The sequence below is a fragment of the Pongo abelii genome, chromosome X, assembly GCF_028885655.2.
Source record: "Pongo abelii isolate AG06213 chromosome X, NHGRI_mPonAbe1-v2.0_pri, whole genome shotgun sequence".
Classification (NCBI taxonomy): domain Eukaryota; kingdom Metazoa; phylum Chordata; class Mammalia; order Primates; family Hominidae; genus Pongo; species Pongo abelii.
Genome location: NC_072008.2, coordinates 160,512,467 through 160,539,423, shown reverse-complemented (window position 1 = coordinate 160,539,423; position 26,957 = coordinate 160,512,467). Strand labels below are relative to the sequence as shown.

General features: G+C 59.7%; 1 protein-coding gene across 11 annotated transcripts; it reads left to right on the top strand.

Annotated features, from left to right (window-relative positions):
• The first annotated feature begins 88 nt into the window (after positions 1 to 88).
• HCFC1 (host cell factor C1) lies at positions 89 to 25,016 on the top strand. 11 transcript variants are annotated; one of them, XM_002832286.6, is made up of 26 exons: positions 89 to 1,889; positions 7,858 to 8,006; positions 8,297 to 8,457; positions 9,146 to 9,354; positions 10,274 to 10,358; positions 10,932 to 11,038; positions 12,159 to 12,338; positions 12,412 to 12,771; positions 13,082 to 13,242; positions 13,809 to 14,006; positions 14,325 to 14,549; positions 14,688 to 14,792; positions 15,041 to 15,260; positions 15,515 to 15,657; positions 15,812 to 15,950; positions 16,163 to 16,383; positions 17,028 to 18,504; positions 18,800 to 18,960; positions 19,609 to 20,053; positions 20,409 to 20,726; positions 20,860 to 20,978; positions 21,080 to 21,217; positions 21,571 to 21,756; positions 22,039 to 22,339; positions 22,938 to 23,001; positions 23,181 to 25,016. In XM_002832286.6, exons 1-26 carry the CDS (start codon positions 1,697 to 1,699, stop codon positions 23,218 to 23,220), a joined length of 6,105 nt encoding a protein of 2,034 aa, XP_002832332.1. In that variant the 5' UTR covers positions 89 to 1,696; the 3' UTR covers positions 23,221 to 25,016. The 11 variants fall into 11 exon arrangements, with proteins under 11 accessions (XP_002832332.1, XP_063577209.1, XP_063577208.1 ...); XM_063721139.1 differs by having other exon boundaries at positions 654 to 1,889; positions 19,480 to 20,053; positions 20,860 to 20,987; XM_063721138.1 differs by having other exon boundaries at positions 654 to 1,889; positions 19,480 to 20,053; positions 20,406 to 20,726; positions 20,860 to 20,987.
• Positions 25,017 to 26,957: the final 1,941 nt, after the last annotated feature.

Below are 26,957 nucleotides of genomic sequence, written 5' to 3'. Positions count from 1 at the left end.
CGGCCTGGGAGCCTGGGAGCCTGGGAGCGGGCGGAGGCTCCACCCCCGGGCGCCGGCGCACGGCTGCGTCGCCTCCCACTCTCGCCCCGCCCCCGGCTCCCCCGCGGCGCATCTCGGGCCGCCTCCTGCGGCTGCTGGGTGTGCAGGGCGCCAAAACGTTCGCTCCCCGGCCGCAGGCGCGGCTGCAGTGGCTGTCCGCCAACCCCGGCTACCTGCGTGCCCCTGTCCCCACTGCTGGTTAAAGGCAGTTCCTCGGGCGTGCGTCCCTTCAGCGACCCGAGAGACCGTTCCCAAGGGGGGCGGGGCCGATCGCGTCGGAGAGGGTAGCACTCTCATCCGGGCATTTCCGAGATGCCGCCGCCGCCGCCATCTTTGTTTTGTGCTGAAAGTCGCTATTGACGCCCGCGGACGGCCGGGCGAGGGGAAGTGGCAAGATGGCGGCTCCCAGGGCGGAGGCGTGGAGGCTCGCCCGGTGGGGCCGTGGGGCGGGGCGCGCCTGCGCCTGCACCTGACCTGAGCGCGGCTCGAGCTTTAGCCCAGCGCGCGGCCGCGCCGACCCCCATCCCCCCCGCGAGGCAGCGCAGGGGTCCTTTAAGAGGCTTGGGCCCAGGGGCGAAGCGGTGCGAGGGCGAGTGGGGGGAAGCGGTGACGTCACCCGACTCCGCCCCCTCGCCCGACCGCCGGCGCCGCTGCCGCCATGTTTAGTTGTTACTTCTTCACACAAGATGGCGGCTCCCAGGGAGGAGGCATGAGCGCCCTGCCGTTACCGCTCCTTCTGCCGTACAGTTGCCGCTTCGGGGCCTAACTCTAGCTCTTTGAAGCGGCTCCTGTGGGAAGGAGTCATAAGGCGGGAAGTGAGGATCGGACACCGCCTTGAGTTTGGTTTGCAGTGGAAGAATTGACCCAGGAGGAAGAGAATAGGGGGGAACGGGGAGCTAGTCTCAAGATGGCGGCTCCCACGGCGGCAGGCGCAGCCTGAGCAGCAGAGGCGGACTAAGGGGAGAGGCGCGAGACTTCACAAGCCGTACGGCGCGAGCCCCCAAACGGCCCTCGAGAGCTCGAGCTGGTTCCACCGGCCTCCGGCCCGCCTCCATTCGTTAGGTGTGTCGAGGCTGTTTCGGGAGCGGCGGCTGCACTAAGGCGCTGGGCGGGGAAGCGGGACGGTCTCAAGATGGCGGCTCCCACAATTGTGGTCTGAGCGCCGGCGGGGCTGCGACGACCGCGGCGCTTGTGGCTCTTTTCCACCCGCCCCGGAAGCCGGCCAGTGCTGGGGACTTGGGGGTGTGGGAACCGGGCCGGGGCTCCGCCATTTCCGGCGGGGGAGGGCTACGACTGAGGAAGGGAGGAGAGAGAGGCGGCTCAAGATGGCGGCTCCCAGGGCCTCCCGCCCGAGCTTGTAAGCGGGAGCGCCCGGGCAAGTAGTCGGGGCGACGGGACTCAGCGGCCTCCAGCTTCTTGAGCCTAGGCGCTCGACAGTTTCGGGCGGCTCTTGAGGAGACGGGGTGAGCGAGAAGAAAGGGAAGAGCCAAAGGGAAGGAGGGCAGTTAAGATGGCGGCCTCCATGGAGTCGTCTACCGCTGTGTGAGGAACCGCTTCTCCGTGAGAGCTGCCTTAGACGAAAGGGGGTGTGTGAAAGGAATTGAGGGGCTCCCTTCCCGCTTGTTGACTTCTCCCCACCGCACCCTTTCCCGGAACTATGGCTTCGGCCGTGTCGCCCGCCAACTCGCCAGCGGTGCTCCTGCAGCCCCGCTGGAAGCGAGTGGTGGGCTGGTCGGGTCCGGTGCCACGGCCCCGCCACGGCCACCGCGCCGTGGCCATCAAGGAGCTCATCGTAGTGTTTGGCGGCGGCAACGAGGGAATAGTGGACGAACTGCACGTGTACAACACGGGTGAGTGCAAAGCCCGCTGGGTCCTCGGCTCTTTCCCTCCCTCCATCTCCTCCCTCTCCCTCCTCTCCTCCCTCCCTCCCTCCATCTGCTCCCTCCCTCCATCTGCTCCCTCCCTCTCCTCCTTCCCTCCATCTCCTCCCTCACCCTCTATCCTTCCCTCGCTCTCTCTCCCCTCCTCCCTTCCCCGTCCCTCTCCCCCCTCCCCGTCCCCCTCCCCCTTCCCCCCTCCTCCCCCTCCCTCCCCACTGATCGGCTTGCCCCTCCCCTTTGCTGTGCCGGGCTTCAGTGCTTTTCTCTGATCTTCTCCCCATTCCCTTGTCTCTCCCGTGTTTGAGGATTGGTTTTCGTTAGTTAAAAGAAAGCCCCTAGTCCGACTGGTGAGGGAGAGGGGCTGTCGCCAGCGGTGGTGACTTCAGACCCACACCGCTACCCAGCGGGCTGGGGCTGGGGCTGGGGCGGGCGGATGTGTCCCCTTGGCGCAGGCAGAGTTCTCCTCCCTCCCTCCCTCCCTTCTCCTGCGCCTGCTCAGCTCTCCCTCATCTCGAGTGCCCATTCTGGAGAAATGACCATTTCTAGATTACAGATTCGTTCTCTGTTTCTCGAAAAAGGGAGGGAAGGGAAGCGCTCTTAGGACGCAGAGTTTAACATCCGCCGACCCGGGTAATGCCAGAGCCTTGGGGACCCCTAGGACGGGCCGGCGGCAGGGCCGCCTCTCCCTTTCCACATTTACTTCTGCAGCATTTCTTTCCAAGTCGCCCCTTCTCCTAATCTGGTGCCTTCTGGCTTACAAGCTGAATTCCAGTTACCCCTCAGCGGCCTGCGTAGTCGTGTGTCTCCCCGCTTCTGCGGATCCAGGGGGTTACCCCACCCGCTCTTCTGCTTCCCTGCAAAATCCAAGCCCTTGTTAGTTGGAAGGGGGAGGAACCTCTCTCTTCAGGTATGGCTGATGCACCACGGCCTTCGTGGGGGCCGTTTGTTGTTGCTCCTGCCTAGTAGCCTTGCCTGTTCTCTAGGGCAGAAAGCCTGCTGCTGTCCATGACAGCTTTGTGGCATCCTTTTTCTTGGTGGCTACTTGGCCCGTTTTGTGCCCCTAGCACAAGGGTCAGCTCCCAAGTTGCCTACTGACTGCCCCTTGGCCCACAGGACCCTGGCCTTGCCCAGAAGGCAGGGTCAGGGTGAATTCTGTCCCAGGCAAGAGCTGGAAGAGTCTGGGTGAGGGAAAAGCCCCCTACAGGCGGCGGGGGCGGGGGGGCGGGATGGGGGGCCTTGGGAAGCCCTAGTCCTGAGTGGCAGGCACGGCTCCCAGCACTAACTCCTTGCTCCACGGCCGTTCTCTCCTGGGGGCTCTGGCGATCCCCTGGCCTCGGTGGTGGCCCTGCAGACAAACCCTCGCTGAGTGGGCTTTGTGTCCTGAGCGGTGAGAGGCTGCTGTTCTTTGACTGAGCTCCAGTGCCTCGATGCTCTGGGGGTGGGAAGCTGGAGCTGCCTGGAGGGAGAAAGTTGGTTTGGGGAGTTGTGAAGGCTGGAGCTGGGCTCTTGGGTGCCGCTTCCTTCCCCACCCCTCAAGGCAGAAAGTGCTGGTTTCTCCACATCTCGGAGATTATCGCCACCTACCACGTTGACTTTGAAAGGCTGGTGGGTTGTCTGTGACCGTTTTTCATTCCAGGTCTCTCAGCACCTGTTGCCTCCAGGGAGCAGGGCCTTTCTCAGCAGCCCCCGGGCGGGGGCGCTTGGTGGTTGGTGGTGCCCCGCGCCAGCCCAGGCAGCTGCAGTAGCAGGAATTAGCTCAGTAAGCTAAGGCTTCTCCAGTGGTGGGGCTGTTTATAGAGGCACCGTCACCATGAGCAGCACCTTCTCCACTCTGTGGACCGACTTTCCTCTCATAAGGCCTGGAGCAGGCTCCCTGGCAGGGAAATGCAATTTTAGAAAGTAGGGCAGGGGCCTAATTACAGTTGGCTCCAGAGTCCACCACCACTGCTGCCTTGGCTTCCTGGGGCCTCTGCATATTCATTAGTTTATTAAAATGAATTGATCACTTTGGCATGAATTCATTACCAGTCTGCAAAGACAGGTTGTGCATTAGAGGGTAGCCTGCCTTCCAAAGGGCTGCTTAAAATGAAGCTCTGGGATCCTCCAGGGTAGCAGTTTGGAAACTGTCATCGGCAATTCCTCAGACGAGAGAGCAGCTGGCAGACCCGACGCCCTCTTCCTCACCGGGGTTTCTGCCCCCTCCCGCCAACCCGGCCTTGTCACCTTTGTCTTGTCTCCTTTTGTTGTGTTTGGGATGAGGTCAGGGCATATTCTCACACCTGTGTCCCTTGCACTTCTGCGGGATCAGTCCTCAAAAAGCCTTGCACCTTTGGAGAGAGCTGATCTGGAAGGGGTTCCCGTTGCTAGGATAAGAAAGCTTCAGGAGGTGTGTGCTTTGAGAGCTCTTAGGGTAGCTACTGTGCTTGTCCTTAGGGATTTTAGTTCCACGTGGCAAGCCAAAGGATTCAGAGTGCTGCCAGGTGTGCGGGGGGAGCGAGAGCTTTGGCCACGGTGGCTCTGTAATGTCCATAGGTTCTTGGAGCTGGAGGGAGCCTTGGAAAATATCTAGTGGAACTACTTCCTTGTTTCTGCAGATGAGGAAATTGGGGTCCAAGAGGGGAAGTGACAGGTCCAGGGTCGCCCCCCCCAGCTGGTGGCGGAGTTGGGCGGGAGTGCAAACCTTCATAGAGGCCGTTCTGCCACCTGTCTCTTGGGGCCCATCACCTTTGAAATGCTTCCATTCTCTTCTGTCTCTGTATCTAATTGGTCATTGCGTCGGGCAGGCATCAAATCTGTCCCCTTCCACACCAAGCCCTCCTCTCCTCTTACTAGACTCTCGCAGTCACTTCCTGATTGGCCTTGCTAGTTTCATTTGTCGGGAAATCCTGTTCACCCTTCAAGGCCCGGCTGAAACGTCACCTCTTCTGAGAAGCGCTTTCCACTCCTGTCCTTCCCTCTCCAGCAGTCGCACTGCTCTGTGCTCCCAAGGGCCCGGCTTGGTCAGAGCTCTTCTAGGGTGTTTGTCTCATCGTGGGAGGGGGGCATGCAGCCTTCCTACTCCATTGGGAGTATGAGCACAAGATCGGTGTCCTCTGTGCCTCCCAGCATGTCGTATGCCACACAGGAAATGCTCTAATGTGACAGGTGAAAACAGAGAGGAAGGCAGCTCGTTGAACTTGACCGGCCACCTCACTGCATGGGCACCAGTCTCTAGGTGGTGATGGGACAGTGGCAACCAGGGATGGACCTGGCAGAGCATGAAGTGGGTGGGCAGCTGATGAAACACAGAGAGGCTGGGGCACAGCCTTGCTCAGGAGAGGGGAGCTGGAGTGGTGTTCATCTAGGGCAGGGTCCTTTCTCCACCTTCCCCTCCCAGCTGAGAGCCAGCATTTCCAGGATGAGGGGCCCAAGGATTGGGTTACATGACACCCCCCAGATGATTCAGGGGTGACTGAGAGCAGCTGTCACATTGAAAAGCTGGGAGAAGGGAGGAGAGCTTGCTTGTGTGCTTTCGGGGGGCGGAACCAGGACTCGTGGGTGAGATGAGGAGCCGCAGGTTTGTCGTCACACCAGGAGCTGTGCTCCCTGACAGACCTCTCTTGATGGGGGTGGGGAGGGCCCCTGCCCTGCCTGGAGTGTTCTAGAATGACATCAGCACCTCTTGGGTCATGTAGAAGGATCTGGTGAGTGGGATCCTCAAAGATATCACAGGGCGCTTCTGGCCTGGCCCACCGGCTCACTGATCAGCGTGTGATAGGAAAGCTGCCCGCTGACCCCATGTGCCATTTAGCTTTGTCCCAAACCCTGACCCACAGCCCCATAGCTGTGGGCTTTGACCACGAGGGTGCTCAGCGGAGTGAGGGTGGCTGCCTGGACATGGGACCCTTAGGCAGGCAGAGATCGGTCGCTTCAAGTCAGTGACGGGGCTCTTGTCTCTGTCTCTGTTTTACGCTGTGACCTCAGGTGTCACTTGCCCTCCTGGGCTCTGCCCCTTTACCTACCGAGAGCAGTTGGCCCAGGCAGCCTTAGGTCTCGTTACGCGTTTACCCTGGTAGCTTGCATGGAGCTCCCTCCAGTGATTGCTCAAGACGGCTCTCCAGTGTGCAAGGCTGTTGGCCTTGGCAGCTCTTGCTTTTCTGGGGTGGATTTTGCACTGGGAATGAGAAAGAGGCAGAGGGCCAGGATCCGAGCTTGCACATGCGGGCAGCACAGGTGTTGTCCCTCTGCTTTAGGGAAATGGCAGGGGAGCTCTAGTGCTCGGCATGTCCGAGGCCCAGTGACTCAGCTGAATGTCTGCAGAGACTGTCAGCCTGCTCGAAGCCTACCCGCAGAGTGGGTGCTGGAGAGCGGGGTGGGGGTGCTCTCGCCTTGGGAGGAGCGGTGGTGGTACAGTTGTGCTGTGGGGGGTTTTCTGGTTTTGTTTGTTTGTTTGTTTGTTTGTTTTGAGGTTAGGTCTTGCTCTGTTGCCCAGGCTGGGATGCAGTGGCGCGGTCTCAGCTCACTGCAGCCTCAAACTCTGAGGCTCAGGCAGTCCTCCCGCCTCAGCCTCCTGAGTAGCTAGGACCACAAGTGTATGCCACCACACTCAGCCAGTGTTTGAAAATTATTTGTAGAGACGGGGTCTCCCTGTGCTACCCAGGGCTGGGAGTTATGCTTTGGATAAGGGCTAGCCTTGCACACGGTTCCGCATTGAGCCCTGGGGGTGACAGCATGAGACTGGGTGGGACCAGAGTGCAGTGGGGCGTGGATTCCTGACCATGGTCAGCCGCCTGGCCCCAGGTGCACACCTGAATATGGAAAAAAAACACTTTGTTTTTCCTCTTCTATGGTCTCACAACACTTTTAGCCACCAAACTGAATAGTCTGTGTTATATCACAATATCAGAGCATCCCTGTGTGGAAGTCTTCCCACTTCCCACCCCACAGGAATCCCCCCATGCCCTGTTACGTCCTGGGGGACCCATCTTGCGTCTTGAGTCATGTGGAGGAGCCTCAGTTCCTTCTGCTGTCTGCTTGCCGAGATCTCACCCAGGCCAGCTCAGAGGCACGGAGTCGGGGTTGCACGTGGCCCCCAGTTTGGGGTTTCTGGAAAGAGTGTGGCACATCCTCTGAGGGAGCCCTCATAGAAGGAGGTTTTTGGGTAAGCCCTGGCCTGCCAGGTGTGAGGGGAGTCGAGTTTGAGGACATGAGGGAAGGGCCTGGTCCCAGCTGAAGGCCGGCTGCGCCATCCTGCGGAAGCAAAGCAGTGCCTAAGGTCTGATTTCCCTCTTTCTTGGTGGTCTCCTCACCCCCATGAGCTTTTGAGAAGCTTCTGTCACGGTTCTGCTGAGACTGCTGCCTCTGGCTTGCAAGAATGTTCTGGAGTACCATAGGTGTGGCAGCAGGGGCAGGGAGGGATGCTGGTGGACCATCACCTAGGAGACCAGAGGAAGTCCGGGAGGTCAGAGCAGAGGCCGGGTCTCATCCCCATGGCTCTTCGCAGCCTGCAGCGGTCACTGTTTTGGCCACTTGAAAGTGCTGCTCTGGGCTCTGGCTGTCCTGACCCTGTGATGAAGGGACAAAAATGTGGGCTCCAGGGAGGAGGAGCACAGGCCCACCAAGAGGGTATTTTGGGGAGAAATTCATGTCTGATCACTGAGTGCTAGGGAAGGAAGGCAGTGACTAGATCCCCAGTAGCTGATGAGGGATCTTGCACAGTAACTTCCTGCTCATTAAGATGACCTTGGCGAGAAGCAGGGTGGTCACAGGCTCTTTTGCACTGGCCTGAAGTCGAGGGGTTTGGAAGATGGCCTAGGTAGCGCGGCTGGAGTTGCTAGAGCGTCCGCAGGGATGGTGCTGGCTCAGCCCCTCTCACCAAGCTTGACAGCTGGCACATTTGGGGAATGAGAGGAATGGGGGCTCCCGGGTGTTCTGACTTCTGCCTCCTTCTGTTCCCCAGCAACCAACCAGTGGTTCATCCCAGCCGTGAGGGGGGACATTCCCCCTGGGTGTGCAGCCTATGGCTTCGTGTGTGACGGGACTCGCCTCCTGGTGTTTGGCGGGATGGTGGAGTATGGGAAATACAGCAATGACCTCTATGAGCTCCAGGTAAAGCAGCCCCAGGTTCTCACTCTGCCTCCTTGGCCCCACGTGACCTGACGGTAGTGGCTTCAGGGTTGAGGCAAGCGGGAGGTGGAAGGGACGCTTGAGAGTCTGCCAAGGCCGCTCTGAACTTGGCCCACCTCAGAAGAAGGCAGGGCCCAACACCCAGGACCTTCTTGCTCCAGCAAGGCACCTTGCTCACCCCCAGCCATTTCCTCCTCCACCACAAGTTGCCCTGGGCCCCCAGTGGTGGCCTTCTCATCCCACAGTTCAGTCTCCAGGTCTTGATTTTGCAGGCGAGCCGGTGGGAGTGGAAGAGACTCAAAGCAAAGACGCCCAAAAACGGGCCCCCTCCGTGTCCTCGACTCGGGCACAGCTTCTCCCTTGTGGGCAACAAATGCTACCTGTTTGGGGGTCTGGCCAATGATAGCGAGGACCCAAAGAACAACATTCCGAGGTGAGGCTCGGTCCTTTTCTCTGGAATCCCCCGGGTGGGTGTGCTCTCACATGCACAGGGCTCCATGGTGTCCTAAAGAATGTGCGCAGCAGAGCCCCGTGGCCGGGTCCCTTTCTCGTGCTGGGTTGTAAATGAGAGAGCGGCACCAGATGCCCTCTCAGGAGCTTTCGGGCTCCGAAATCGCTACTGACCCTGAGCAGGCCTCGTGGGAGGAGGGCCAGGCTGGAGGTGGAAGCCACTTTGCCTTGGGCTGGCCCAGCTCTCAGACTCGGCTTAGAGTTGCTCGTGTTCCTTCTCGGCCTCCGCTGCCTACAAGTTTCCTGATGGGTATTTTCCAAGGCCCGTGGCCAAGGACTCTCTGTCTGGAGGTAGTCCCAAGCCGGCGCCCCCTCTTGCTCTGCGGAGCCCTCATATAATACCCAGCTTTGTGTGCATGGCGGGGGCCTGCTGCTGGGTCTGGACTCGGGGCTGCTGTGCAGCCTCACCCACCCTGTCCCCTGTTCCAGTTGGACTCATCCTAGGGAGCTTCTGGCAGCCCCTTCCTCAAGAGCTAGGGCAGAAGAACTTCAGAGCTCCCACGGCCCTAGCCCCTTTGTGGTCTGGGGAGGCTGCCACTCACTGATAGCCATCCAGCGAAGCCTCTGGCGTGAGGAGTCGAGACTTGCCGTAACTGATCTTTCCTCGTCAGGTACCTGAATGACTTATATATCCTGGAATTACGGCCAGGCTCCGGAGTGGTAGCCTGGGACATTCCTATCACTTACGGGGTCCTACCACCACCCCGGGAGTCACATACTGCCGTGGTCTACACCGAAAAAGACAACAAGAAGTCCAAGCTGGTGATCTACGGTGGGATGAGTGGCTGCAGGCTGGGGGACCTGTGGACCCTAGATATTGGTGAGCAGGGTGGTAGCACCCCAGCAGCCGTGGGACAAAGCAGGTCTGCCTCTTGGCTGGCCCCGTGGGTGGCGCTGTTGTATGGTGAGGTGGGGCTCTTAGGGAGCTGGAGCATACCACTTCATGCTTTCCTCTTGTCATGGTGGGCCAGGGTGGGGAACCCTGGATCGTCCCTAGGTTTGGGGCTGTTAATCTCTGCCTTGTGCTGGCTCAGTGGGTTGAATTGGTCTGCGGGCTTATAAGAGAATAAGACATTAAGGCTTTCTAGAATGGAATTCTCTGGATCCGGGTAGCATTAGTCCCTCTTGACTCGTCAGTGGTCACACTGTGTGGAGTGCTGCATCCTGGTCTGACTGCTGTGGTACCATTGGATGCCGGTAAACCATGAGGCCTTCAGGGACTGCTTGGGCAGGTCACCAGGTGGTGGTATGAGGAGTGGTTGGGAAAGATTACTAACTGTGGATCTCCGGAGGCCTCTTCAGCTGGGAGAGAGGAGATGGCAATGTTGTCCTATAGATCAGAGTTGGCACTCCAAAGAAGCAGTTTCCCATGAGAGAATTTTCCAACAGTTTGCCAAAATGTCTGTAGCCTAAGGTGGTTATGGCGGTGAATGTATTTCATGGAGAGTTCGGGGTGTGCTCACCACTCCTCCCCCAGCACAGAGTGCAGTCCTGGCTCAGGGCAGGCGCTCAGGATGTACCTGAAGGAGCGCTATTGCTAGCCTGGTCAAAACCGCCTGGGTAACACAGGAATCTAGCTACCATGACAACAATCAGAGGGCCTGCCGTGGGCTGTAGGGAAGCCAGGGATGGAATTCTCTCACTGAGACAGATCCTACCTTCCTGAGCTAGCTTGAATCCAGGGAACGACCTGTGTGCAGTCTAGCTTGTGTGACCCTTTCCCCTCCGTCTCTCTGCAGACACCCTGACGTGGAATAAGCCCAGTCTCAGCGGGGTGGCGCCTCTTCCTCGCAGTCTCCACTCGGCAACCACCATCGGAAATAAGTAAGTGGCTGCTCACCTGCGTCTCTCTTCTCTAGACTGGCGTGGCCCCTCCCCCGAAGGGCTCTCACTCAGTTTTGTCCTGTCAGACCCTAAAGCCTGAGGATGCCTCTTTCTGGCTGGGTTGGCATTTGGCAGCCCTGTTTTTCCATTACAACCCTGGGGGACCAAGGAAAGACAGATTCAGGGGGGAGAGGGCCACACACAAGCTGAGTCTGAGACCCTCCACGGGCCTGTGAGGCTCCGCCCCATCAGGTGCAGAGTGTTCTAGGTCCTTGGTGCAAGCACCTGGGTGTCTTTGTGAATGCCCAGGTCCTAAAGGGAACCTAGAAACTGTGGACATGAAGGTGAGCTTAAGATGAGCTGAACGGCACTTTTATGTGGTAGAGGTGACACAGTTCTCCTGAGGGCTGAGCCACCAGGCAGGAAAGGGCCACGTCAGGAGGCTTCATGCATCCTTGGGTACTCTCCTCGGGAGAGCCAGAGGACCGAGCTCTAGAACTGGGGTAGCAGAGGTGGCCTCTAGCTTGGCACCAACTCTACAATCCTTTCCCACTCTTCCCTCCTCACTCCCAGAATGTACGTGTTTGGTGGCTGGGTGCCTCTCGTCATGGATGACGTCAAAGTGGCCACACACGAGAAGGAGTGGAAGTGTACCAACACGCTGGCTTGTCTCAACCTGGGTATGGCCTCCTCGGGCTCTGAGTGGCCTGTGGGAGGCTGCAGGAGGCTGGCCCTTCTCGGCCTAAGAGCTGTGTGGGGTGTGCGGGGAGCAAACTGGGCCCCCGGCTCCCTTTGGAATCCACTGGAAGGATCCAGTGGGCAGAGCTCTCTGAAGCAATGTTCCACCTCTGAGTTTTTTGAATGAGCTCTCCATCCAAATGGCCCAACATCCAAAAGTGCAAAAGCCTCTACGGTGCAGGGCCTCCTTCCCTCCTCCCAGTTCTGCTTCTCAGAGGCAGCCATGTGGGTGGTTTCCTGTCCACCCTGCAGGGGCTCTTCATATCCGAGCATTAGCCATAGGTCCCTTTAAAAACAAACAATGGCAGCCTGGCGCACGCAGTGCCACACCTGGCCTTTCTCATCCGCCGTATCTTGGAGATCACTCCACGTCCCTGCCCCGCAGCAGCCTCCTTCGAGTTGCGGTTGTGCTGCTGTAACTTGTACAGGCGCCGCTCCGTGAGTATCCTTGCACCGTCTCCACCCGTGTGCAAGTGTATCCTAGGGGTGAAAACCTAGAAGTAGGGTTGCTGTCTGATGCGGCTGAACTGCCCTGCACAGAGGCTGCGCCCACATAGGCGCCTCCGGTGGTGCCCTCACGGAATGGTCAGGCCACTCTTTGCCAAGCCTGATGGGTGGCCGAAGCTCCCCCTCCAGCTCATCTTGAGCCCCAGCTGCTGCGGGCCCGAAAATAAAAATGCCAGGCGCCGGTGGTTGAAGTTCAGATTTCTTTTGCGTGAGAGTGTGTGTTTTTTCTTAAGATCTTTCTATCACGTTTTTCCTAAACCGCTTTCCCTATTGCCATCTCTTTCTGTGAGTTGTAGTGTTCTTTAACGGGCAAGGAGGTAAACCTCTGACTGTGTTTCTCATGGTTTTCTTAGTTGGCTGTTGGTGGTTTCTAATTTTATTTTTTGTGTTGCTTTTTGCCACAAAGGGTTTCTTTGTTTTGTTGTTTTTAATGTAATAATCCAATAACTTCTTGATTTTAATTCCCATCCTTGACAACAAAAGAACCAAGGGCAACCAGGGGTGGCGGGTTTCCTCCATCCTCCCTGCTGACCTCCCTTGTCTGCCCTCCCCCAGATACCATGGCCTGGGAGACCATCCTGATGGATACACTGGAGGACAACATCCCCCGCGCTCGGGCTGGCCACTGCGCAGTCGCCATCAACACCCGCCTGTACATTTGGAGTGGGCGTGACGGCTACCGCAAGGCCTGGAACAACCAGGTCTGCTGCAAGGACCTCTGGTACCTAGAGACAGGTAGGCCCGGCCCAGCCGACCCCTCTCCTGCCACAGCCTCCCGCCCCTTCTCACCAACTGCGTTCTCCCACAGAAAAGCCACCACCCCCATCCCGAGTACAACTGGTACGCGCCAACACCAACTCCCTGGAGGTGAGCTGGGGGGCAGTGGCAACAGCCGACAGCTACCTTCTCCAGCTCCAGAAATATGACATTCCTGCCACGGCTGCTACTGCCACCTCCCCTACACCCAATCCGGTCCCATCTGTGCCTGCCAACCCTCCCAAGAGCCCTGCCCCAGCAGCAGCCGCACCTGCTGTGCAGCCGCTGACCCAAGTAGGCATCACGCTCCTGCCCCAGGCTGCCCCCGCACCCCCGACCACCACCACCATCCAGGTCTTGCCGACGGTGCCTGGCAGCTCCATTTCTGTGCCCACCGCAGCCAGGACTCAAGGTGAGCCAGGGGACCAGGGACGTTTGAAAGTAGGGGGCTAGCCTCCGGGGAGAGGCAGCGGCCAAGTAGGAGCTGTGAGACGGCAGCCTAGACAGCAGGCCAGCAGCCGGGAGCTTTGGGCTTGTCTCCAAGGGTTGTAGGGGGATGCTAAAGCCTAGCCCCACCTGTGGAAATGATCACCCTCAGGGCACAGAGAAGAGCCAAACTCCCACACAAGCAGGCCAACAGAAGTGGCTCAGGGCTGCCTGCAGAGGGGCTGGGGACATCGTGCAGAAGGTGATGGCTGACGGCTGGCCCCTTCTCTCATCAGGTGTCCCTGCTGTTCTCAAAGTGACCGGTCCTCAGGCTACAACAGGAACTCCATTGGTCACCATGCGACCTGCCAGCCAGGCTGGGAAAGCCCCTGTCACCGTGACCTCCCTGCCCGCCGGAGTGCGGATGGTTGTGCCAACGCAGAGTGCCCAGGGAACGGTGAGGAGTGGTCACTGGGGCGGGTGGGACTTCCTGCTGATCCAGTGGATTAAGTTGCAAGTGTACTGAAGGGTTCACATCCCTCTTGGGCTCGGGTACCACGCACCCCACACTTTTCCCTCCTGGGACGTGCAGATGGGGGAGAACGCTCCTGCGAGCTCGTGGTGGGAATTAATAGGTTAATGCCTAGAAGGCCTAACCTGCTGCCTGATCCTAAGGGCATTTGCCACGTGGACTTTCTTGTCCTGCAGCCTGAGAGGAGGATCTAGCCAGCTGGGCTTGCCACAGGCCCATGAGAATCAACTGGACCTGACTCTGGTCTTTAGAAAGGATCCAGAGCTCCCAGCTGCCTCTTGCCACAGGGGTTGCCGTGCATGGTCGGTGGTGGGAGCCCTCCGTGTCTGGGGCCAGGAGAGCGGGGTCTGCCAGTAGAGAAAGCTGAGCCATGCTGGCGGGATGAGGCTCCCCAGAGCAGGGCAGCCCCTGGGCAGGTTCCGGTGAGGTCCACCAAGCAGGGAGGTGGGTGGCACCTGTGACCTGGCCTCACATGCCCGTGCCTGCTGCAGGTGATTGGCAGTAGCCCACAGATGAGTGGGATGGCCGCGCTGGCCGCTGCGGCCGCTGCCACCCAGAAGATCCCCCCTTCCTCGGCACCCACGGTGCTGAGTGTCCCAGCGGGTACCACCATCGTGAAGACCATGGCTGTGACACCTGGCACTACCACCCTCCCAGCCACTGTGAAGGTGGCCTCCTCGCCAGTCATGGTGAGCGTCTTCCGGGGCTTGTCACTGTGGTCAAACAAGCATAGTCATTCCCTCTGGGCTTTAGAGCTAGCCGTTGGACCGTGGGCTGCAGAATAAGCTGTCTCAATTAAGGGCGTCATGGCCTCAGGTGAGAGCTGCGGGCTCACCTCCTCCCTTGCCTGTTAAAGGAAGGGGGAACCAAGCTGTTCTTGGGCTTGGGAGCAGGAGGAGGAGGAAGGTGAGTGTTGAGGCAGGAGCTGTGGGCCCACCGTGGACATCTTGGGTGGTTTCCCCATCTCTTTTTCTGCCTGGTCCGTCACTCGTGTCTGCCTCCTCCAGGTGAGCAACCCTGCCACTCGCATGCTGAAGACTGCAGCCGCCCAGGTGGGGACATCGGTTTCCTCCGCCACCAACACGTCTACCCGCCCTATCATCACAGTGCACAAGTCAGGCACTGTGACAGTGGCCCAGCAAGCCCAGGTGGTGACCACAGTCGTGGGCGGGGTCACCAAGACCATCACCCTGGTGAAGAGCCCTATCTCTGTCCCAGGAGGCAGCGCTCTGGTGAGTGATGGGTGCTGCCAGGCTACGGCCACTGCCAGTGGTGAATGGCCGCCCTGGGCCAGCTCCAGGAGAGTCTTAGCCAGGCCATGCCCTTGTTTGGTTTCCAGATCACTCCCTGCTCCATCCCTTCCTTTTTAGATTTCCAATCTGGGCAAAGTGATGTCGGTGGTCCAGACCAAACCAGTTCAGACTTCAGCGGTCACAGGCCAGGCGTCCACGGGTCCTGTGACTCAGATCATCCAGGTGAGCTCTCAGTCTCTGCACATATGCAAGAGTGGGGGCCTGGGTGCCAGGCCACAGGAAGAACTCGTGTCCCTGCCCATGGAAGATCCCATGAGCACACATGGCTCAGAAAGTTCTGCTGCTCAGTCCCCTCACCCACAGCCTCCAGAACGTTCCCTGAGCTGCCAAGGCTGGTGGCGGAGAGTAGCCAGACCACACTTCCCTTCCTGGCAGTGATGCCGGCTCATGCACCTGCTTCCCCCTTTCAGACCAAAGGGCCCCTGCCAGCGGGAACAATCCTGAAGCTGGTGACCTCAGCAGATGGCAAGCCCACCACCATCATCACTACCACGCAGGCCAGTGGGGCGGGGACCAAGCCCACCATCCTGGGCATCAGCAGCGTCTCCCCCAGTACCACCAAGCCCGGCACGACCACCATCATCAAAACCATCCCCATGTCGGCCATCATCACCCAGGCGGGTGCCACGGGTAGGGGCCTCCCCTGACATACGAGTGTCTGCAAGTCCTCACTGGAGGGGAAATGGAGTCCGGGTTATAAGGCGTGCTGTGTTTCTGTTTAGTTTACCCTTTTCTATCTTCTCCTTGCTGCCTTTTGTGTCTAAGGGTAGTGGGGCAATGGGCAGGGCTATGGCTGTGACTTGTGGATTTTCATTATAGTCTAGGGGCAGCAGGGGCAGCCCTCACAGAGCCTGTCTCCCCTGGGCCCCCACTCTCCCATCCAGGTGTGACCAGCAGTCCTGGCATCAAGTCCCCCATCACCATCATCACCACCAAGGTGATGACTTCAGGAACTGGAGCACCTGCCAAAATCATCACTGCTGTCCCCAAAATTGCCACTGGCCACGGGCAGCAGGGAGTGACCCAGGTGAGGCACTCCCAGCCGTCTCTCAGCCCAGTGTCGTAGTGCAGTCCACCCCAGCACGCCACGCAGGTCCTCCCGACGGGCCTGCGAGGGGCAGCGTCGGTGGCATCCACTAGCCTGGTCGTGACGTTGGTGGCACTTTCCTCTGGTGTTCCAGGTGGTGCTTAAGGGGGCCCCGGGACAGCCAGGCACCATCCTCCGCACTGTGCCCATGGGGGGTGTTCGCCTGGTCACACCTGTCACCGTCTCCGCCGTCAAGCCAGCCGTCACCACGTTGGTTGTGAAAGGCACCACAGGTGTGTACCCGTAGGCCAGGACCCCTGCCGCCCCTAGATTATAATGAAGCAGGGCTGGCCTTCAATCCCCGTGGCACAGCTGGGGGGCACAGCAGCTCCTCTCTCCCGAGCCTTCTGTGCAAGCAGCTCCAGAGTGCCTCAGCCTGTGCAGGAGGACCTGCTGGGAAGGAGACAGCAGCAGCCTTGGCCCAACTCTGCCTCCTTTCCTTCAGGTGTCACAACCCTAGGCACAGTGACAGGCACCGTCTCCACCAGCCTTGCCGGGGCAGGGGGCCACAGCACCAGTGCTTCCCTGGCCACGCCCATCACCACCTTGGGCACCATCGCCACCCTCTCAAGCCAGGTGATCAACCCCACTGCCATCACTGTGTCGGCCGCACAGACCACGCTGACAGCGGCAGGCGGGCTCACGACCCCGACCATCACCATGCAGGTAGGGCAGGGCCTGAGGCCACGTGTGGGCGAGGGACCCCACACAAGTGGAAGCACGTGAGGCTCACGCCGTCCATCCGCAGGCCTTCTTGGTGTCGCGCTGCTGCCGGGTGCAGCCATGGCAGGCCTTTCCTCACCTGGGGCATTTTCCCTGGTGTCACATGGTCCCTGTGTCATAGTCTGTGGTTTGGCCGTCATGGTTTGGCCATGCCTGGTGTTTGAACACCAGGGTTCTTCCTCTCGCAGTGTTCTAGAGGACGCCGCAGCTCGTCTGCACGTGTGTGCAGTGTTGTGTTCATACATATTAAGGAAAATGGTGAAACATTTGTTGTTGGCCTTTGAGCATTGAGGGGGATTTCCATTCTCTGACAAAGGACTTGATTTCAGCCAGCCTCCTGCCTTCCCCTTGCCCTGTCCTCACAGCCTCTTCCTCATCCCAGTTGCCTTTGAGGCAAAGTGGTGCCTCTTCCCTGGCCTCTGGGCAAGTCGGTGTCTTGGGGGCAGGGGCGAGTGGGTCTTACGTTTGCCAGGGCCGTTGAGAAGTGGTCAGTGGTCCCAGCCTGTGCGGTGACAGTGCAGGACAGTGGGAGGGACAGGCAGACAGCCAGCTGCGGCACTAACTCTCCTCCTCGTGTGTCTCCCCAGCCCGTGTCCCAGCCCACCCAGGTAACTCTGATCACGGCACCTAGTGGGGTGGAGGCCCAGCCTGTGCATGACCTCCCTGTGTCCATCCTGGCCTCCCCAACTACAGAGCAGCCTACCGCCACAGTTACCATCGCCGACTCAGGCCAGGGTGATGTGCAGCCTGGCACTGTCACCTTGGTGTGCTCCAACCCCCCCTGTGAGACCCACGAGACTGGCACCACCAACACGGCCACCACCACTGTTGTGGCTAACCTTGGGGGACACCCCCAGCCCACCCAAGTGCAGTTCGTCTGTGACAGACAGGAGGCAGCTGCTTCTCTTGTGACCTCGACTGTGGGGCAGCAGAATGGTAGCGTGGTCCGAGTCTGTTCGAACCCACCCTGCGAGACTCACGAGACGGGCACCACCAACACCGCCACCACCGCCACCTCCAACATGGCCGGGCAGCATGGCTGCTCAAACCCACCTTGCGAGACCCACGAGACGGGCACCACCAACACTGCCACTACAGCCATGTCGAGCGTCGGCGCCAACCACCAGCGAGATGCCCGTCGGGCCTGTGCAGCTGGCACCCCTGCTGTGATCCGGATCAGTGTGGCCACTGGGGCGCTGGAGGCAGCCCAGGGCTCTAAGCCCCAGTGCCAAACCCGCCAGACCAGCGCGACCAGCACCACCATGACTGTGATGGCCACTGGGGCCCCGTGCTCGGCTGGCCCACTCCTTGGGCCAAGCATGGCACGGGAGCCCGGGGGCCGCGGCCCTACTTTTGTGCAGTTGGCCCCTCTGAGCAGCAAAGTCAGGCTGAGCAGCCCAGGCAGCAAGGACCTGCCCGCGGGGCGCCACAGCCATGCGGTCAACACCGCTGCCATGACCCGTTCCAGCATGGGTGCTGGGGAGCCCCGCTTGGCACCTGTGTGCGAGAGCCTCCAGAGTGGCTCGCCCAGCGCCACAGTGACTGTGACAGCCCTGGAGGCACTGCTGTGTCCCTCGGCCACCGTGACCCAAGTCTGCTCCAACCCACCATGTGAGACCCACGAGACAGGCACCACCAACACCGCCACTACCTCGAATGCAGGCAGCGCCCAGAGGGTGTGCTCCAACCCGCCATGCGAGACCCACGAGACGGGCACCACCCACACGGCCACCACCGCCACTTCAAACGGGGGCACGGGCCAGCCCGAGGGTGGGCAGCAGCCGCCTGCTGGTCGCCCCTGTGAGACACACCAGACCACTTCTACTGGCACCACCATGTCGGTCAGCGTGGGTGCCCTGCTTCCCGACGCCACTTCTTCCCACAGGACCGTGGAGTCTGGCCTAGAGGTGGCGGCGGCACCCAGCGTCACCCTCCAGGCTGGCACTGCGCTGCTGGCTCCTTTCCCAACACAGAGGGTGTGCTCCAACCCGCCCTGTGAGACCCACGAGACGGGCACCACTCACACGGCCACCACTGTCACTTCCAACATGAGTTCAAACCAAGGTGAGTGAAGGCGGTCAGCCTGGCTTTCATGGTCTCCCAGCCTCCCAGGCTGAAAGGCCAAGACAACGATGGCGGGGGTCCGTCCAGAGTCCACCAGTCAGGCTCCTTGGCACCCAGTTTACCAGTGGGGAGAGCTGGGGCATCCTGGCTGTACCTGAAGCAGATGGAGGTCTCCAGGAGCCTGTCCTGCCTTATCTGGCCCTCCCCTTGGTGGTAGAGGAAGCCCGTGGTGGTCAAGCCAAGTATAGGCCTGGGGGGCTCCTGCTGAGCGGCCGCCTGCCTGTTGCCCCCACAGACCCCCCACCTGCTGCCAGTGATCAGGGAGAGGTGGAGAGCACCCAGGGCGACAGCGTGAACATCACCAGCTCCAGTGCCATCACAACTGTGTCCTCCACACTGACGCGGGCTGTGACCACCGTGACGCAGTCCACACCGGTCCCGGGCCCCTCCGTGCCGGTAAGAGCCCAGGGGGCCGTTTTCCTCCCCGCCTTCCCGGCCTACGCCCGTGCAGTTCCACACTCAGACGCCAGATGTCGCTCTTGTACCAGGCATGGGGCCGCTCCTGGTCCCTTTTCCGGACCATAAAAGGGCAGCCTCGGTGCCTGCTGTGGCAGGAGGCAGGAGCCTCACCGTCCCCCGCATCTCTGGGGCGCTTTTATTTCTGTGACTGGTTCCCATCACGTGTCACTTCACCGCAGCCTGTATAAGACATGGCGGGGGTCTGAGAGCCTGTTTGTCCAGGCCAGGGTGATCGAGGACAGGTTAAAGCTGACCGGGGGTCTCAAGGGCTTTTGTCCTCATGCTGCTCAGAGAACCACTGTCCCCTCCCTATTTAACATGGGCTCGAGCTGGCCCATCAAGAATGAAAACTTAGGCCCACAAGGAAAGGTGAAGGCTGGCTTGCTTCTCAGCCCTGCTGCCTGGCTCTGGCCCCTCTCCTCCCCTCTGACAGGGGCTTCTCTCCCTTTCTAGAAGATCTCATCAATGACTGAGACTGCCCCAAGGGCTCTGACTACTGAAGTCCCCATCCCGGCCAAAATAACAGTGACCATAGCCAACACAGAAACTTCTGACATGCCCTTCTCTGCTGTTGACATCCTGCAGCCCCCAGAGGAACTCCAGGTGTCGCCAGGGCCTCGCCAGCAGCTGCCGCCACGGCAGCTTCTGCAGTCGGCTTCCACAGCCCTGATGGGGGAGTCCACCGAGGTCCTGTCAGCCTCCCAGACCCCTGAGCTCCCGGCCGCCGTGGATCTGAGCAGCACAGGGGAGCCATCTTCGGGCCAGGAGTCTGCCAGCTCTGCGGTGGTGGCCACTGTGGTGGTCCAGCCACCCCCACCCACGCAGTCCGAAGTAGACCAGTTATCACTTCCCCAAGAGCTAATGGCTGAGGCCCAAGCCGGCACCACCACCCTCATGGTAACGGGGCTCACCCCCGAGGAGCTGGCAGTGACTGCTGCTGCAGAAGCAGCTGCCCAGGCTGCAGCTACGGAGGAAGCCCAGGCCCTGGCCATCCAGGCAGTGCTCCAGGCCGCGCAGCAGGCCGTCATGGGTGAGCACCGGTGCAACCTTGGGGAAGCCGGGCCCCTCGGGGGAGCAGTAGGCCGCGGAGACAGCCTGGGAAGAGGAGCCCATTTCCCTCAAGGGTGGCATGAGCCAGATGCGATGGGGAGGACGAGCATGGGGGACCCCAGGCAGGCCAAGTAGTAGAGACTGCCATGTAGGACAGGCTGGCTGGGGTTAGCACCTGGGAAACAGGCAGGGCCCCTCGGCCAGGGCTTAGCCTACAGTGGAGCACAGTGGGAGGTGGACGGGGTCTCTAGGACAGGCTTTGGGGGCCTCCGCCTGGGCTGCCCACTTCTGGCCAGCCTTCCTAGTAAGTAGTGTTTCTCTCGACCCTGGAGCAGGCACCGGTGAGCCCATGGACACCTCCGAGGCAGCAGCAACCGTGACTCAGGCGGAGCTGGGGCACCTGTCGGCTGAGGGTCAGGAGGGCCAGGCCACCACCATCCCCATTGTGCTGACACAGCAGGAGCTGGCTGCCCTGGTGCAGCAGCAGCAGCTGCAGGAGGCCCAGGCCCAGCAGCAGCATCACCACCTCCCCACTGAGGCCCTGGCCCCTGCCGACAGTCTCAACGACCCGGCCATTGAGAGCAATTGCCTCAATGAGCTGGCCGGCACGGTCCCCAGCACTGTGGCGCTGCTGCCCTCAACGGCCACTGAGAGTAAGTGACTGAGGGCAAATTGGTGCTGGGGTGGTGGGGGCACCCAGGGAGGCAAGGGCAGGACGGGAGGCTCGGTCCCACTTGGGAGCCAGGTCTCCGGAGTCTTTCCCACTGACACCTTCTTTCTTTCTAGGCCTGGCTCCATCCAACACATTTGTGGCCCCCCAGCCGGTTGTGGTAGCCAGCCCAGCCAAGCTGCAGGCTGCAGCTACCCTGACTGAAGTGGCCAATGGCATCGAGTCCCTGGGTGTGGTGAGTCGGGTGTGTTGGGGCTCCTGAGTCCGTGGCCTGGAGGGCAGCACTGCCTCTAGGTGCTGAGGGCCTGATCTCGTCGCACCGATTCTGTCTTGCAGAAGCCAGACCTGCCGCCCCCACCCAGCAAAGCCCCCATGAAGAAGGAAAACCAGTGGTTTGATGTAGGGGTCATTAAGGGCACCAATGTAATGGTGACACACTATTTCCTGCCACCAGATGATGCTGTCCCATCAGACGTAAGTGTCCCCAGGTGCTGATGTCCTCAGGTGGGTGGATCTTGGCTCCACCACCCTGAGCGGGGCTTACAGGAAACTCCTCCATCTTTGGGCCAAGCTGAGTAGCCAGGAAGCCTGAGGAAGGTGGGCAGAGACCATCCCCCCTGAAGCAGTAGAAAAGGGAGAGCTTTGGTTTCTTCCCGCCAGTACCTGGCCACAGTCAGCCTCGCCACATCCCTCCTTGCCGTGAGGGGGCCAGCCACTACTGACCTCTTTTCCCTCTGGCCCATAGTCACCATGGACCTGCAACGTTCCTGGGGTGGCCCAGAGCTGTCTTCTCCACAGTGGCGTTCATGCCACTCCTCTCTTCCTAGGACGATTCGGGCACCGTCCCTGATTATAACCAGCTGAAGAAGCAGGAGCTGCAGCCAGGCACAGCCTATAAGTTTCGTGTTGCCGGAATCAATGCCTGTGGCCGGGGGCCCTTCAGCGAAATCTCAGCCTTTAAGACGTGCCTGCCTGGTTTCCCAGGGGCCCCTTGTGCCATTAAAATCAGCAAAGTGAGTCTTGCTGTGGGGTGGCTGTCTGTCCCTGGCTGGTTCCTGCCTGCTTCAGCACATGAGGTGGCCGGGGGTCGGGGGGGCGGTGCATAGGAGGGCTAGGTTTTGAGTCCCAGTTTGTCTTAGTCCTTCCACTTGGGGGAAGATCTCTTTGAAGCTCCTTGAACTACCACATGGAATATCTCTACTGTGTTAGAAAATGGCTTATGGGAACCATGATTAGTCAGTTTTGGAAGCTTCTAGCCTGTTCTGTTGTTGATCTTCTGACCCCCTGGGTTCTAGAGTCCGGATGGTGCTCACCTCACCTGGGAGCCACCCTCTGTGACCTCCGGCAAGATTATCGAGTACTCCGTGTACCTGGCCATCCAGAGCACACAGGCTGGGGGCGAGCTGAAGAGCTCCACCCCGGCCCAGCTGGCCTTCATGCGGGTGTATTGCGGGCCCAGCCCCTCCTGCCTGGTACAGTCGTCCAGCCTCTCCAACGCCCACATTGACTACACCACCAAGCCCGCCATCATCTTCCGCATCGCCGCCCGCAATGAGAAGGGCTATGGCCCGGCCACACAAGTGAGGTGGCTGCAGGGTGAGTGTCCTTCGTGGGGCTCTTCAGGCACAGGGAAGGCACAGGAAGCTGGGTGCAGCAGGAGGAACTGTCACCATCTGAGATTTCTTCCTTTGGCGCGCACACAGCCCCCATGGGGGTGGCCGTCGAGTAGAGCAGGGGACCCAGCTCCGGGCCTGGGGGTGCAGGGGACGCTACCCCAGGATGTTTGAGGGGACAAGCAAAGAGGCCTGGCGGGAAAGTGTAGGTTTCCAGGCCCGAAAACAGCATGTCCCAGGTCCCTGGAGTGCAGCAGGTGACAGGTGGAGGCCAGCCTGCCTCCTGTCAGGTCATGCTCCTGCTCCAGCTCCCCTGGGGCTCTGGGACCTGGGAGGGCAGTGAGAGGTGGGAGCTGAACTGAGTGGGTTTCTAACCTACGTCCAGAGGGGAGTGAGTGGTGTCGTGTTCTGGTCCCAAGGAGTGGCGTAAAAGGTGACCACCCACAGGGCAGGCGCCCCACCCTTGCCAGCTGCGGGTCATGCCATGTGGCACCGAGAGGCTCTGCAGACGGGCAGGGCGCATGTGTTCCTTGCTCTTGTTCTGTCACAGTGCTGCTCACGCATCTCTCCGTTCCTTCCAGAAACCAGTAAAGACAGCTCTGGCACCAAGCCGGCCAACAAGCGGCCCATGTCCTCTCCAGAAATGTAAGCAGGAAGCCCCTCTCGGGAACCTTCTGAGACTGGGGGTGGAAATAGCTGGGCTCAGCCTCTCGGCAAATGACTGGGGGCCCCTAACCGGCCCCACACCAGGCCCTGTACCAGCAGGGCCTCCAAGTGGTGCAGGGCCCACACTAACTTTCTCTTTCCTTTTTCTGCCTTCCAAGGAAATCTGCTCCAAAGAAATCTAAGGCCGATGGTCAGTGAGAGGAAGCTGACTAGCCCCTGGATTCTTCTCCAGACCCCCCTGCTTCAGGAACACCCGCCAGGGCCCACCCCTCCCGCCCCCATCCCAGCATTCGCACTTCACCCTCGCGAGCCGCTGTTCACTCCTCTCCCCTTTCTCTTTCTCTCTGTTTTTAAAATAATCTAAAGAAAGCACATTTTACCATTGCTGTTGGGAGGAAGCAGAGGCAGATGGGAAAGCAGAGAGAGGAGCGCGCTTCCTTTCCTCCCCGCTGCCGCCCACCCTGGGGAGAGACCTTTGCGGGGAGGGAAGGCGGAGCTGAGGACAGCCAGCTCCGCCCTCCCAAGGCTGTGCGTTCCTGAGGGCCAGGTCAGGGGCGGGCATGGAGTGGAGGAAAGGCGTCCCTCTTGGCCCTCCCCAGAGTGGCTTTCCTGGCACCCTGTCCTGGGTGTCTGGTTCTGTTTTCTTTTCTTCCCCTTGTGTTTCCAGTCACCTAACTTCCCTTCCTCAGGCTCCCCCGGCCCACCCTGCTCGGTGACCCCACAGGAAGCTTACACATTTTCTCAGAGGCCTTTGTGCTCCCACCTCTTCTACCCTCCCCCTCTTCTTTCCCATTTTAAAAAAGAAAAGAAGGAAAAAGAAAAAAGGGGCAAGGAGCCCCGCAGCGGCCTGGGCAGCGCCTGTGCAGACCTCCCTGCAGGCCGCACTGCCAACTGCTGCATTTGTTGTGTTTTTTAGGTTGAAATTGGTGAAGTTCACACTTTCATTGTAATTTTAGCGTGTGGGGTTTTGTCCCTTTTTTGTTGTTGTTAGCTGTGTACAGAATGTGTAATCTTTTTTCTTTTCTCTCTTTTTTTTTTTTGTTTTGTTTTGTTTTTGTTTTTTTACTTTTTTCTTCTTGGCTAATTCTTGGCAGGGATCTTTCTGGAGGAAAAGCTGGGGCCAGCCAGGGCAGGAGAGGTGTGAAATCTGCCACGTGGGGCCTGCTGTTTGCCACCCAGCCCGACTTCCTGTTGCTGGCCCCTGCCCTCTGCCCTTTTGCCTGTCCTCAGGCCGCTGGAACAAAGGAAGGACAGCTCATTCCTCATGGGCGATCACTCCGCATCTATAGGGTCGAGCCTGGGGGAGCTTGAGGGAGTGCTGGGGCCTCCTTGTCCTGGATTTCCAGCTCTCCCCATGTCCCCTCCCTGAGCACCCCCGGCACCGCCTCCGAAACAGGGCTGCTGCTTTCCGCAGCCACTGCTCCACCTCCCCCAAATTGTCATGGAAAGGGTGGAGAATGGAGGGGAACCAGGCGTCCTTGGAGGCAGCTCGGGAGGGTGACTGTGTAGTGTCACGCACAAGGGAGGCTAGGGCAATGGAGCAGGCCGCCAGCAGCAGCTGTACAGCATGGAACCCAGGCCAGGCTCCGCGGCTGGGGGATCTGCTTGGAGTTTTCTGCCCCCCCCCCACCCCAAACTTCTATTGAGGAGCAAGGCTTGCCAGCAAGTCAGAAGGATTTGAACCAAGCAGCCAATCTTTCCAGCCCTCCCCTACCGACCTCTGCCTGGAGACGCAGCAGCCTGTGTCCTCCAGGGCCTCTGGTTTGTTGTATTATAGTATATTTCGCTGTGGAAAATGTCACGTTTAGTCACCTTGGAGCCCACTCACCTGGTCCTGTTGTTTTACCCCATCCCTTCTCTCGCGCGCCTATTGATTTGTTTCTGAGGAGAGTACACCGTTCACTATTGTAGAGTAACCCTTGTGACTCAATATTACCATAGTGCGATGTCGTTTTGTGCTATTTTGAACAATTAAAAGACTTTTTTTGAAATAACCACTAGGTGTCTCACTGTGTCCCGGCATCCTCTCTGGAGGCCTGAGCGGGAAGGCTGAGACCTGCCCGAGGCTCACGGGAGCCCCCTGGAGGGGGACCTGAGCTCTGGTGAAAGTGTAGAAGGCCCCAGAGTGAGGCCCCTGCTGTGGCCTGTGGTCTTTGGACCAAGTCGGACCAGGTTCCAGCAGGTTGCTTGGCAGCTGCCTTGCAGGGCAAGGGCCAAAGGGCCCCTTGGGCAGCTGCTGCTGACTTCCTGTGTCTGGGGGCCAGATCTCCCTCCCTCCCCTCCTGCACTACAGGATAGGATGGGGCAAAGGCCTGGCAGGTCACCAGCGGCAGCCTCCTTGGGTGGGTTGGGGGGGAGGTGGGCTGAGTCAAGTATACCATGGGTACTGCAGAGGTGGATCCCTTCCTCTGGCTTCCTCTTAAATGTGAGCCATGCCCCCAAGGGGAAGAAGCAAGAGCTTGTGATCCAGACTGACCACCTAGCAGCTGGGTCGGTAGGACAGCTGGGATCCCGTGGGCTGAATTTGTACCAGGAGGCCCAGAAAGCCCCGGGGCAAGGTGGCTGGAGCAGCACAGGCCTAGGCGGGTACGAGGGGAGTGACACCCTGCTTCTGGGGCCTGGTGCTCCTGGTGCATCTGCATTACCTGCCCCCTCCAAGCCCCTGCCGCCTGCCTTTGTTTCCCCCACACACCTCTACTGCCCAGCCTTCCTCTCAGAGCACCCAGGCACTCTGCTACCAGAAGCTCCTGGAGTAACAAAAGCCTCCGTGTCTCCACCTGTGGCATGGGTGTGTGTGCAAGGCCCTGTCGAATGCGACCTCTTCTGGGAAGCTTCTGTCATGTGGGGTCTGCTGTGTCATGTGGGGGTGAGGGGAAGCAGAGTGGCCAGGGCTTGACACCAAGAGCCATGGCTCTGTCTTACCCACCGCACCAACTGTGACCTGCCTTGGGGCCTAGCAAGGGGTGGGAAAGTGTCCTTCAGAGCAGAGCGGTAGGAGTCATGGCTGGGACTGGTGGAGGCCAGGGGCCACATGGGGCTGGCCCCAGAACGGAGGGGCCTTGTGGATTTGCCATACCTTTGGCAAATGGCTTTGTGGGCACTTCGCCTGGTGGGGGTGGTACAAGGGTTCTTCCCCACTCCTGTAGCTGGCACCTGTGGGGCTACCCACTCTCCGCATTCCTTCAGCTCACTTGTCTCACCGCAGCTGCATCACACTCCAGAAGGCAAGGACCACATCAGTCATGCCTCTGGTGTTTATCTGAAAATACCGAGTTTCCGTCTGAGGGCACCACTCAGTCTGGGGAGGCAGGAGGGAGGCTGGACGTGAACATGAACATGACAGGCCTGTGTGTAGGGCAGGTAGATACAGCCCGGCTGGGCACAAAGCTCATCCCCTGAGCATGAGCCGAGGCCGAGGGTGGTGCGAGCACATAGAGGATGCCTCCCCAGCTGCTAGGGGCATCAGCCTCATTACCAAGCACCCTGAAGGGGAACTGTTTGGGGCTGGGCGGGTCAGCCTACAGCAGGGACTGAGACAGCCACTGTGGCATGAAAGACCAGCAGTGCAGCACCACACCCAGAGGCTAGAACCATTCTGTGGACTGTTGGCCTGGAAGGTAGGAAACACCTCAGCCCAGCTGCCTCGTAGCATCATCGGGTCAGTCATAGAGCTACAGACAGATCTGGGCAGCTGGAAAACAGGCCCAGAGAAGGGCGGTGTGGGCTCTTACCTGCAGTTACTGTCTGGCCTTAGAGCTGTGTCACTTGTGTAAAGAAGTCAGTGCCAAGGCCGGGCGCGGTGGCTCACACCTGTAATACCAGCACTTTGGGAGGCCGAGGCAGGTGGATCACAAGGTCAGGAATTTGAGAGCAGCCTGGCCAACATGGTGAAAAACCATCTCTACTAAAAATACAAAAAAAAAAAAAAAAAAATT